The following is a 13962-nucleotide window of genomic DNA, read 5'->3' on the forward strand; positions in this document are numbered from 1 at the left end:
GCATTCAGAGCTGCTTCTTGCTAAAAAGGCTTCTGCTGGCTACCCACAGCCAGCTGGCTGGTTGAGGGTACATGTTCTTTTCAAATCCCTTTTATAACTTCTACTCAAGAATTTCTAAGTGTATTTCTTATGAAACTTGTTCATATTGGCCTCAGACCCAAAGCGTACAGTCTTAAAATGCTTCCTCTGTACTTCCAAATAGTTCTATGCTTAACATATGAATATACTAAAAAGACTTGTTAAAGAAAAAACCCACCAGTTTCTATAAAAAAGATTAACCCCATACAATTCTTTCATAACTTCAGTACCTGAGCAAAGAAAATCCAGATATCTAACACCAACATTGATCCAGCCTGTTTACACGTCATACATCTAACGCTGACTATGAAATGCTGCAACACGTTGTCTCAATCTCATCCACTATCTTTACAACAAGATTAACTGATGTATTTTTCACTTTTCACATTATGTACCCAGCTTAATGCAGTCAAGGAACTTGCATAGACATGACACATATAAAATAAAAATACTCTTTATATAAAGCTATAAATATATGTACACACACAAAGGCACAGAGAGGTATCATAAAACTTACCATCACTTGCAGAAAATGAGTCATTTGCACAGACCAGTGCCAAAGTAAACAGAAGATTCCAAAGATCCATACCTCTGATTCTGTAATAACAAAAGAAAATAAGACAGTTTCTTTATAAACTAATATTACTAATATGACAAGACATTTAAATGATTATCTAGTTTTATTGAATTTCTGATTGGATTTAAACCAGAAGTGTATTTAGTTTACGGTTTATTGCCTCGCAAAGTCATACATCATCTTGCAGTCTAGGATAGAGAGTAAATACTATTTTTACAGGAGAACTAGCTTACGGGTTTCTTGTTCATTTAATACAGAGGGGGGAAAAATCAAGTATTGTCAATCTCTAGAGTGCTTCTAGGGAGTAGCCACACTCCCCCCACAGCAGCCTTTGGGGGATGGATCCCAATGACGAGCATAGGTTAAATGTGAAAGTAGGAAAAGAACAGTATCTCTTTTAGGGAACAACGATATGATGATCCCCTTTCCAGCTCATGCTCCTCTGAAGCTGCATTCATCTTTGCATGCCACGTATAACCTTCCTGGGTCTAGGACTACATGCAGTAAAGCTGAGAGCAGTGATGACATTTAATAAGGCAGCTCCCACACCACAAAGCCAAATGGCAAAGAAACACCATCTTAGTACCTATGGCCACGGCCCGCAGCAGGCAGCACACCAGGAGTGGAGAGACCATCAGTAGCTGTGGGGCTGCAAGAATGAGAGTAACCCCAGCTGCTGTGCTGCTCTTCGCAGCTGCCATGGAGGCTGTCCTACGCTGGAAACTTCCACCTGCATCATTTCTGAGAAGGCACCTTCTGATGGACCCAAGCACATCCACAGAAGACTTTACAACCTCCAAGCATACAAATTTTTACAACCCAAGCATAACCCCACAAGCCTTTACAACCTCCCCAGAAAGCACACTCCTCCTTCTCCCTAATTCACCTATACCACACACACATAGCCTACAACCCCATCACACAATCCTGTTTGAGGGACACTACTTTCCTCCTGCCGTTATCACCAGCATCTGATAACAACGGGGAAAGGCAGAAGCTGGGATATGCTGGACTTGCAGGCAGTGCAGCCTTCTGCACAAAATTGTACCATGCCCCAAAAAGCTCATGAAGTCTCCATATGTAGTAGGGGGAATACATACATACCATGGATTACTACCTGACCATTTACAACCATGTGTCCTGGTTTCAGCTGGGATAGAGTTAATTGTCTTCCTTGTAGCTGGTATAGTGCTATGTTTTGGGTTCATGTTTGAGAAGAATGTTGGTAACACATTGATGTTTTCAGTTGTTGGCAAGTAGTGTTTGTACTAAAAGTCAAGGATTTTTCAGCTTCTCATGCCAGCCAGCAAGAAGGCTGGAGGGGCACAAGAAGCTGGGAGGGGACACAGCCAGGACAGCTGACCCAAACTGGCCAAAGGAATATTCCATACCATGTGACATCATGTCCAGTATATAAACTGGAGGCAGTTGGCGCAGGCGGGGATCACAGCTCAGGAACTAGCTAGGCATTGGTCGCTGAGTGGTGAGCAACTGCATCGTACATCACTTGTATATTCCAATCCTTTTATTTTTATTATTGTTATTATTATCATTATTATTTTCTTCCTGTCTGTCCTATTAAACTGTTCTTACCTCAACCCACAAGTTTTACTTTCTTTTTTTTTCCCCAATTCTCTCGCCCATCCCACTGGGTGGGGGAGGGAGCGAGTGAGCAGCTGCGTGGTGCTTAGCTGCCAGCTGGGGTTAAACCATGGCACCATGCCAGCGGAGCACAGACATTACTGGAGACCTTCAAAACCAAAGGTACAACACCAAAATGAACATGAACGCTGCAACAACAGTCAGGCAGCAGTTTCTTGTTCTGTGGCACAAAACTGCCAAGATACACTGACATCCCAGCTCAGTGAGGCAGCGGGGAGAGAGAGAGAAATAGCTCCACTTTCACATTTGACTGTAAATTGGTATGACAAACCTTGATTCTACACTGGAGTGTTTTCAATCAGACATTTTCTTTCTTCATCTAATAGGAGATTAAATCACAAGTGTCCAAACAAGCAAGCCCACTAATGAGTAACAATTTCTAAGTGGGTGTTACCGATTAACAACCAATGCTGTCAAATCTGGGTATCAAAAACTAGTCAGTCTCCCAGTAGAGTTAGCAAAGTCTGAATTTAGTCAGAAACTATAAAACACAAGCACACCGAGTATGTAAAACTATGGTAACACTGAATTTAAAAGACAATTCCCTCCTTAATTTTCTTACCCTACAAGAACAGATTGAATCACACCACAGAAAAAAACCAAAACTATTACCAACTCCAGATTTCTCATTCACACTGTTTAGTGCAAAACTTGAAAATCAGAAGGTTTTTTTCACAACCTGATTAACACAACTGCTCAATAACTCTCAAGTTTCAGGCTCTGTACAGGCGGCATTTATTCCAACTGTTCTAGGCTAGCAGAGTCTAACCCAGACCTGCAAAGGCAAGCCAGGAGATGCTCCCCACGGCACCCACACCACCGCAGGGATGCCCAGCTGCACCACCCAGGCACCCCGCAGCCAGTCCCAGCGGGCACAGGTCAGCTGCACAGAGAGAAGAGCTGGGGGAGGTCTGGGGACCTGCCAGGTGCCGGGCAGGACTTTCCCCTGGCCAAGCAGATATGGGTCTCTCCAAAGGTGACTCTCCCATTCTCACGTGGACAGGGAGGAAACAAGGGGTACGGTGAGGCTGGTGGCACATTTAGTGAGGATTTGGGGCAGTGCGAGAGTGAGGCAGCCTGGGGAGCAGGACCAGGAGCAGCGAAGGCTGCAGCTGCTGGAGTGCACAGGGCTGGGAAAAAGTTCATAAAACAAATCACAGGCCAACAATCCTCCTACCCTCAGAAAGGAGCTACACTGGCACAGCACGAGGTTCATCTGAGATCAGCTACGTTTTCAGCTAGCTCAATTGTTCCCTTGCTCCATCTGTACTCTTGTTTAAAGGATTCTTATTGTCTTTTATTAATAAATCTTCTACAGAAATGCTTCTCTGTATTTGCCAATTCCTCTCCTCTTACATGATTTCTACCCCGTCGAACAGCCCCTCCGCCTCCCCTTCAGCCCTTCCACTCTCTCCCTAAATTTTTGTTTTCTCTTTCACAGGCCTGAGCACAATGTCACTTTATTTACAGTCCTCCTGCCCTCTCCCTGTTGCAAAACCCAGGCATCCCATGCTGCCTCTATATTCACAATTCCCTGCTCTCCTGTGTCCACCAGTCTCTGCTGATCTTCCTACCACTTTTCTCAAGCTTTCCTACTTCTTGCCTAATAGCCACAAGAAAAGCCCAAACCTTCACAGGAGTTCTGTGAGAACAAATGTCATCAACAGAGGCCATCATTCAGAGCACATCTGTGGACACCGTTTCGTTTTTCATAACAGCACCAAATGACTCCGTGGTGGGACCAGGATCAGCCCCCATGTGCAGCTGTCACAGCATGGCTACCTCCTCCATCCCTGCGCTGTGACCAGCAGCCATCTCAGCTTCCTCCCAGGAAGAGTGGTTTGACAGCCAGAGCACCAGCCCAGGAGCCTGGAAATACATCCCAGAGGTCAACAATCACATTGAACTTCAATAAGGTCACGCTGCTGCAGATGAAAACAATCCCATTCCAGCACTGCTTGTCTTCTTGCACTGGCAGACTTGTTTACATACCTGCATGCAGCGCACTCTGTCAGGAAATTGTTCCAGCTAAATTAATCCATAAGCATTTATCATAACAAATCCGCTTGCTTACTGGGTTTATCAGGACTCCACAAAGACACACCCTGGGAACAGAGCTGGGGCAGCACAGGCATGGGAGTGAGCAGTCAAGGCAGAGGGGAGGACACAGCCACCCCTCCAGCAGCAGCTACTACTTGTTTAAGAGCAATTCTATAATGCTGGGGAAAGTCCCTGCTGAGCCACAGACCTTGACTAAATCATCTGGCTCTCTGAAACAGGGCATAGGATTAATTTGTGTTCCTAAACCTTGAAGGTGATCAAAATTGCTGCTTAATCCCTTGCCTTTCTGCTACTAAAATGTGGTATAGAAACAAATGATTCTTCTTCTGTGGATTCTCACAAATGCCACTATCTTAGCAAGGCAAAGCAACAGCATCTCTGCTCTGCCTAAATCCATCCACATGGGATCCTCCATTGAGTTATCCGTCCAGACAAGTTGCATGTGGGAGAAAAATCCAACAGGTGTAGTATGAACATATCCAATGCAGACAGGACTGAGCTTAAAAATGATAACTGCTCTCATCTGAAAACACAGGTGGGCCATGCTCCACTCCTTGTGCAACAGCCTCTGGAAAGGGCAAGTTGTGCGAGCCTCCTTGGAGCTCAAACCCAGAGCCCTTGGGACAGGGCTCATACTCAAGGTCTCTCCCAGGCAAAAGGAGCTCTGCAAAGGGTGTGAGGCACGAGGGACTACGTGACCTCTCTGCATCCAGCACATATACCAAAAGCTCTGCTGGGCTGCAGGTACAACTACCACTTCTAGAGGTATCAGAGGTCAAGGGAGAGCTACACTGCCATGGCTCCGGTCTTGTGGGAGAAAATCTGGTGCAAAGCAGGAGCTGCCCCATCACAATACTGTTTTTGGTGATACAGAATAAAATTCCTGAGAGAAGAGTCCTCTGAATTGCCATCTGCCCCACTGTTAGACAACTACTGCCTTGCAGAAAGTTCTCACAAATCTGTCTTGTAACCACCCGCTGCTGTTCCTCTAAGACACTCTTGCAAGCTCGCTGCCAACAACAGTATTGTTCAGAGGCTGCAGCGTTAATCCAGCAAGAGACGGCTTCTCTGTCAAAACTGACCTTTTACAATCTAGTAACATCTACGTCCCAACACCTACCCCTGTATGCGTATGAAAGACAAATGCCACTAATGAAGTCCCTGTTATTTAACAGAAAAAAAAAATCAGAGTCTGTAATATACACTATTCTAAGGAATAATAGGCTGTAGCTTACCCAACTCCAGCAGTTTTTAAGAATGAAGAGAGCTAAAACCAGAAAAAAGAATTACAGCAGCTGACTGTCCTCAAGCCAGCTGAAACTTGACCACAGGAACATTTGGCTAGAGGTCAGCTCAGGCTAATTGCTTCAGTACAGAAAGGGAGCCAGGAGTTATAAAAAGGATAAAAAAAAAATTCTTGGCCCTTTTCTACAGCGATGTTGGAGTAAGGTCAATCACAAGTGAATTTAAACATGACATCTCTCCAGCGAGATGTGAACATAGCATAAACAAGCGAAATGGGGCTAAGAAAATCCCTGAGAAAAGAAATACTTTAGTCACAGCATACTGAATGGTTTGTATCTACTCTAGTCAGGTAACAATGTTAACACTCAGAGTAAACCATAAGGAGTTTTGCTGTTGTTTGAAGTGAGATCTTTAGGTTTAGATAGCTCCCGAACCTGAAAAGATCTGAAGAAAGGAGAAGGACATTACACTCCATTAAACTGCGCCTATGAAGGGACTTCTGCTTTTGCTATCTCCATTAACCTGCTGTACTCCAGAGTTTTTTCCCCTGTAACCTCCTCCAGTTTAGCACTGCTTGACAAAGCAGCACATGTGCAGCTATTCCAGAACCGAACCACAAAATTATTGAGTGAAGGATTAAACTGAGGAGTTTTTCTGTACATTGTTATGTTTCACCATTCCATCAGATCACAAACAGGCAAGGACACAAGAGCGTGCAATGCAGATGACCACAATGCATCCACCACCAAGTACGAACAAGTGCTGGGAAGGGAATGTAACTCCAGGCTCTCCAGATCTGTCCTGAACCTTGTTTATGCAACTACCAAATACACACATACATACCCTTGCAGAATTTTTCTGGGTAAAAGGCCTTTATTTTTCACAGTGGAGATATTCCTTACAAGCTATCTCACGGCAAGATTAGTGACACCAAGACGAAATTTTCTTTCTGTGCTTGTGTAAAAACATTCACACTGGTTTGGCTGATCATGCATAGCTGAAATCACTTTGCCTGCTTACCCTCATTCCCCTGAATACCAACAACAGAGTCATTCTGCGGATGAAATGAGTTACAGCCCTTCCAATCAACACAATCTAAACCTGCCACAGACCTAAAGACTTCTTCTCTTGCTTGCTGATACTACAGCTTGATTGAGTCATCATCAGCACTTGGATGAATGCCTGTTTTTATAGAACCCTTGTCAGGGTTATATCCTCGGCTGTGTTAAGAAACAGAAATAACAAATTCTCACAGTTGATATGAATTACACACCATTCACCCAGTGTGTGTGGTTACCTGGGGTATGAAAAGAGCAAGGAATAATACCATAGAAGCAGAAATTATGCACTGCAAATTAAAAAAAAGAAAAAAATCTCATAAAGGGCACATTTCAGAAAAAAAACCAACCAAAAACCTAACAAAAGACAGCACCACTGAAAAAGAATGAAGGACTCTGGCATAAAGCTGCATTTATTCTACATGGTTTGATGCAAATTCGAGGATTATTAAAAGGTACATCATTATGACAAACTAAAACTATGGAACAGAGGCAATTTCATATTATTTAGAGCTCTATGTAAGCTCAGCAATTTATAATAGTTTCAAGCATTAAAATTGACAATGCAGTCTATTAAATTAATTGCTCACTTTGGCTTTAGAAAAATTGATTATTTTTTTTCCTAAACAAACTTTCAGTTTTGGAATAGAGACTATATGAAAGCTTCATTTTAACACCAAATTTATTTTTATCTCCATTGTAATAGACACCTTCAATACTTTTACCAGAACTGATTTCTTTTTCCCATGGTGTCCTGGTTTCAGCTGGGATAGAGTTAACTGTCTTCCTAGTAGCTGGTACAGTGCTATGTTTTGAGTTCAGTATGTGAAGAATGTTGATAACACTGATGTTTTCAGTTGTTGCTCAGTAGTGTTTAGACTAAAGTCAAGGATTTTTCAGCTTCTCATGCCCAGCCAGCGAGAAAGCTGGAGGGGCACAAGAAGTTGGGACAGGACACAGCCAGGGCAGCTGACCCAAACTGGCCAACGGTGTATTCCATACCATGTGACGTCCCATCCAGTATAGGAACGGGGAAGTGGGGGGCAGGGATTCGCCGCTCGGGGACTGGCTGGGTGTCGGTCAGCGGGTGGTGAGCAATTGCACTGCGCATCATTTGTACATTCCAATCCTTTCATTATTACTGTTGTCATTTTATTAGTGTTATTATCATTATTAGTTTCTTCTTTTCTGTTCTGTTAAACCGTTCTTATCTCAACCCATGGGTTTTGCTTCTTTTCCCAATTTTCTCCCCCACCCCACTGGGTGGGGGGGAGTGAGTGAGCGGCTGCGTGGTGGTTAGTTGCTGGCTGGGGTTAAACCACGACACATGGATAGATGTGTCAGCTAATTACTCTGATTTAAACTACACTTAAACTAGTAACAGGCCAAATGGTTATCAGTTCTTGAATGTGGTTAAGGAGCTCTTCAGTGAATCCAGAATTTGAACATTGCTCTGGGCTTGTACTGAAAGCTGTTCTAGGTTAATCCAGCTATAGAGTCATACTCCAAGAACTGGGCTACAAAGTCCAAGGATGGCTGTGGCATATGGCACATCAATTCTTTATTTACAGTAAAATCTGTCACGGTTTGACAGCAGTAACCTAGTGGACTAAGTACACAGAGGGAGGATCTTAGCTGTAAGACTAGTTAGTAGATCTTCTCCGTCAGAAGAGGATTCCTAAAAGAGAATTGAAGTTACAGTCTTAAATTTCTATCTACTGCACAGACAGAAAATTTTGAACTTGGAAGAGACTTAATTGCTTGCTTTGCCTTTCAGCCCCCAAAACACATCAAAGCAGCAAAACAGATGCATCTCAGCGGAAAGAAATTGCAACATTTAGCTGCTATCATGCAGTTGTGAATTGCTGAGCTGATACTCAGCTTTACATGTACTTGTATCATTAAGGAAGAGGATCCAGGCCAGTTTATGAGAGTGGTAATTTTTTCAGGCTATAAACACTTTTGTCAACTACAGTGGTAATTTTTCCTAGGCTTTTTTCCTTCTTTTTTTTTTTTTAATTATTATTAATACGTAGATAACAGTCATCCAAAAGACAAAATTCAAAATTCAGCTCTTTGCTATTTGTATAATCAATTGCAAAGAAAAGTGAGAGAATTTCTCTATATGAGCAAAAAGTATATTCCAGTTTGCTTGAAGAAGTATAATGCATCAATTTAATGTCAAACATCATGGCAAGAAAGGAAAATGAAATGTCTGAGTCTGTATCTAGAATCAACACCCTAGTAATCTGTACTAAAAAATGCGGGTTTACTCAAAGAAAAACATTTCACTGAGATAATTATTCACACTTTACATAAAGATGTTAAATTATATTTCCAGTGTTGTAAAACATTTCTGTGCCAGTGTAAAAAAAACCCCAATACTCTAAAACAATGACAGTTCTGCATTGAAATCTTTCCTCTTAGATATCACAAATAAAACACATGAACTCTGAACTGATCAGCTCAAAATGGGATATTCTGCAACGGGTGCTACAAACAACAGAGCTGCTCAGTGCAAGGCCAGCTGGCTGGCTGATGGAGAGCGCATCCGCTTCCACTCATGTCAGGACTCCCTCCTCCGCATTCACTCCCTCATGTTACCAACTATCTGATTAAGAAAGTGAAACTTTGGAGCAGATTCAACTTTTTTATTGAAACAGACTAGTGCATTCACATTTTTCCATTGCTGTTATTGTTATTTTACACAGGACCATGAGGAAATAGATGTTTACAGACAAACTTCACAAGATATCTGCCCTGAGGAGCAGCTGAGAGCCTGAGCCTTCACCCACCACTACCACAGGTATTGCTCAGACTAAAACCCATTTTGTGAGGGCTATTCACAAAAATAAATGCCATACCAAGCTAGATCTCAGGACCTACATTAGACACACAGGACAATGAAAATGAGCAGACTAAAGGGGAGAACATTGCACTGTGGCCAGAGAGTTTTGTAAAACTCTGCTGGGGGCTCTCCTGCTCTAGCACAATACCCAACTCCTCTGAAGCCTGACCAGCAGTCTTGCCTCAGAACCCCTTTTTGTACTGAAATAGGGAGCACAGCTGCTTGCACAAGGAACCTGTCAGCGAGAGTCTCAGCAGCTGGAGCCCTCCCTTTAATCAGCACATCAGTAATCATCCCACTCAACACTGGGCGCTGTGGACTAAACTGCAGTCTTTTTAGTCTCATCCGTGTGACCATGTGTGGAAACTGTTGGTGTACAATGGAAAGAGTATGACTGTTCCTTTTTGTGGCTCTTACACTGAATAACTTTAATATCACAGGGAACTTTACGTCCTGGTTTTGGCTGAGATAGAGTTAATTGTCTTCCTTGTAGCTGGTATAGTGCTTGCTGTGTTTTGGGTTCATGTATGAAAAGAATGTTGGTAACACACTGATGTTTTCAGTTGTTGGCAAGTAGTGTTTGTAATAAGTCAAGGATTTTTCAGCTTCTTGTGCCCTGCCAGCAAGAAGGCTGGAGGGGCACAAGAAGCTGGGAGGGGACACAGCCAGGACAGCTGACCCAAACTGGCCAAAGGAATATTCCATACCATGTGACATCAAGTCCAGTATATAACCTGGGGGGATCACTGCTTGGGAACTAACTGAGCATCGGTCAGCAGGTGGTGAGCAATTGCCTTGTGCATCACTTGTATATTCCAATCCTTTTATTATTATTATTATTGTCATTTTATTATTGTTATTATTATCATTATTAGTTTCTTCCTTTCTGTCCTATCAAACTGTTCTTATCTCAACCCATGAGTTTTACCTTTTTTCCGATTCTCTCCCCCATCCCACTGGCAGCAGGGGGGGGAGCAAGTGAGCAGCTGCGTGGTGCTTAGTTGCCTGCTGGAGTTAAACCATGGCACCATATAAAAAAAAAAAATCTTCTTTTATTTTTTTTTAGCAAGTCATTAACAATGATATCATCTGGTCCTCAAATATGTATGACACTTACTAATCACACTTGAGTCCTGTGTAAGGAACCACATTCACAATAAGCATGATGAGACTGGCTGCTCTTAGATTCTACTACAAAGTACATGGCAGCATTAGAAAAATCACTTCTGCATAGATTATAATTTTCCCAACATTACTAAAACTGTGCAATATCACAGCAGACAGAGCTTTAAGTTTTGAATTGCCCTGATGCATAAATTAGTCCTGATTTTTAGTTCACTAATTGCATGTAAGTTTTTCTTCAGCAATCAGAATTGATAACAGGTGACTGGACTCATACACTAAAAAGAATGACTCTGTGTAGTTCATTCAAGGAAGATATTATTCTGTTGCTGCTTTCAGAGATTTTAAATGTGATAGTCTGCAAAGATTTTTGACAGTTTACCAACCAGTTAGCTCTGAATATAAATTGATCCAGGGTGATTTAGTCACAGAAGAAACAACCCCAAGCCCTCAAAGTCTGTAGTCCTTTCATAGCTTAGAAAGTGAATCCAGATGTCAGCTGTTCTATGAGCTGCAGAGAACAATTAATTGCAGGGTTACTTGGTGGTCTACAAATTAACTTCTTGGCTAAGAAGGGTATGGTTTTGGCTGGCCTGGAATTGAGTTTTTATCACCCTAGGACAGCAGGCTTTCTTCCAGTCTCAGACATGCTCGATGGTAGACATATAAAACTAACAGAAAAACAAGTACTGTGGGTCAGCCAGGTTTCTGCTGAATTGCTCAGCTGGTAGGGAGGTACTCAGTAGCTGTACCCTTATAGAGTAGGGAAGTCCTCAAAACTTAGAGCTTGCAGTTGTGTTTTAACTTCCCTGTGTCTTTTTCTTCCATATTAGAGGAAAGGGTTTTTTTTGTTTTAAGATTTTAAGTCTTAATTAAAATATGTGCATTCCTTTGATATAGATGCTTGTTCTAAATCTTGCTATAGACACTGCTAGGTATACTTACATACATGTTTGATAAAGGATCTAGAGAACAGTTTTGAGCCTGAAAAGTTGAAGTATCAGTACAGAAATGGTAGGAAACTTGTATCATGCGGTGTGTGATTTTTTTAAGCAACTATCTGATTTGAAACAACCCCAAAGCTACTTTTTTCAAGAAAGATTTGTCCTGATGGGAATATTACATTTCATTTACTGGTGTGGCTGAAAGTCACATGATATGTTAACAAGCAGCTGTTACTAGGGGCTGCAACACAAATTAATAGAGATGATGGTACAGCTTTACAGAGAAACATCTGCAAAAGAGGACTAGCATTTCTTTCTTTAACAAAAATTGGATTCTTTAAGTAGGTTTTTATTTATGGCAGGTAGTTCGTAAACCAGATCTAGCCCATGAAACGATGCCGTCCAGCCTGTGTCACCTCTGCCTGGAGGAGATGAGAAATGGCTTTTAAAGCCATGAAGGCTGCCTGAACCCTCCAGCTTTTTCTGCCAGCCACAGCCCAAAGGAGAGCTTGGCTTCCTCCTGCCGCCATCAGTGCAGGGAGATATGGGGAGCTGTGCTTTTCCAACCCCTTGCTCCCCTCCTTTCCTTCTTCCTATTTCTTGATGTCTGCTAGTGATGGAAGTAAGAGGGCAACTGCCTTCATGAGGAAAAGAGATGGGAAGAGGAGAGTTGCTTACAAAGTGTGGTGAAAGGGATGAGCTGCTTCCCCTCAGGGAGGGCACAGAGGGTGGATGGGGTAAGGCAGGGAGGGTGGATGGGGCAAGACAGTCTGATGTTGCTGAACTAACAGCAGGACCACTGCAGCTAAGTGGGAATATGGAGCTTAGCCTTTCCAAAAGCAAGATTTACTTCCCACATACTACTGCAAAGATTGCACTATATGGATTTTTACTAGTCATGCATAATAAACTCTAGAGTAGTAAGCACACTGTAAGACTTGATTTGCTGGAGTGCATTTTTAAAGCATGCTGAGCCATGCGTGGGAGGATAGGTTTCCACGGATTTATCTAATCTGATTCTTCTCACTGGTTCAGTGTAGTATATTTAGTCTGGAAAACATATTTTTCACAAATAATTCTCAAACAGCATATTTTTGAGGTACTTTACTCAGAAGCAAGATCCAGAATAAAAGTGGCTACCAATGACTGCAGAGTATTGTTTCTAAAAGAAAAAAGACCATTAAGAAAATACTTTGTGCAGTATATTTTAATGTTAACATTCCTAGTTTCCTTTCTATTTTACGCACAGTAGTTAATAAAATATGACTGCCTGTAGCCCTTTGCCAGGACATAATACCTGAGTTTGCCAGACTTGTTCAAACTGAATCTTAACTTTGATTTCAAATCTGCAGTAACATATGACTTGACAGCAGCAGAATTTAACTCATTTAGCAGCAAATTAATGATACAGTCCTACTGATGACTGTGTCATTAAATGCTAAAAACCAAACCCTTCAAATTATATGATGAACTGATAAAGCAAAAGTATCAGGAATAGCCATAAAGCTAAAAAAAAAAAACCCCAAAACATAGTGGTTTGGGGTTCTTCTTTAGTTAAGTATACATGTCTCTGATCTATTCATAAAACAATCAACTGAAGGATTTGGATCTGATCCCAGTCACAAACTAGCAGACATAACCCACACGTGGTGGATACCTAGTTTGTGGTAGCCTAACATCACCAAACAAGTTGCCTGATGAGAAAAGTATTACAGCATGTTGGTATTAACCAATGGATACTTTTATTGTATTATTGACATTTACAGTGTAGGCAAGTCCTTCCCTGAACTTCAAAGGCTGTTAAAAAGGAGAAGCCCTGTATTCATGTAAGTTTTTTTCCAGACTGGAGGAACAGTCAATTTTGTTTCTGTACTCTTAGCTTTTCTCAGGCTCTCACAGCACCACAAATGGTTTCCATACTTTGTACGCTGTATCCCACAGCAAGCAACTTAGCAGAGCTTTATTTATAGGACAGAGAGGTGTGCTGACCTGGTACCTCGATAAGCGTTAATAGCTGAAGAAATTATGGTTACTGGAATATTTTACAGCAGTTATTTTATAAACATCTCTGCTGCTTTTGGCCAGATACTAATTTTTTTTTCCAGCATATTCAGCAGAACTACCAGGACTGTCAAAAGCTATTTAAAGCTGTGCCTCATGTGTTATCTTCCATTGGGATTGTAAATGTCAATGAGGCACAAATTACTCTCGCCACATCTATGGGTCACTTTCAGTATCCCGGACTTGAAACAACAAGGCATCTGTTTAATTTTTAAGGAAAGAATGTTACACATTCATTTAGGATAAACAAAAACCTCATTCAGGGTAGAACACTTCATTAATTGCAGCCTAGAAAATGTGCAGATG

General features: G+C 41.9%; 1 protein-coding gene across 4 annotated transcripts in view; it reads right to left on the reverse strand.

Moving 5' to 3' along the window:
- GHR (growth hormone receptor) overlaps positions 1-13962 on the reverse strand; it is a 131179-nt gene that overhangs the window by 68171 nt on the left and 49046 nt on the right. For 3 of the 4 annotated variants that reach the window (XM_052776801.1, XM_052776803.1, XM_052776802.1), the window contains exon 3: positions 596-675. In XM_052776801.1, the coding sequence (XP_052632761.1) occupies positions 596-665 (70 nt within the window). In that variant the 5' untranslated portion in view covers positions 666-675. Of the gene's footprint in view, positions 1-595; positions 676-11033; positions 11163-13962 lie in introns of all 4 variants that reach the window. The other variant, XM_052776804.1, reaches the window with a different exon arrangement.

Source organism: Harpia harpyja, chromosome Z, assembly GCF_026419915.1.
Source record: "Harpia harpyja isolate bHarHar1 chromosome Z, bHarHar1 primary haplotype, whole genome shotgun sequence".
NCBI classification, from domain to species: Eukaryota; Metazoa; Chordata; class Aves; order Accipitriformes; family Accipitridae; genus Harpia; species Harpia harpyja.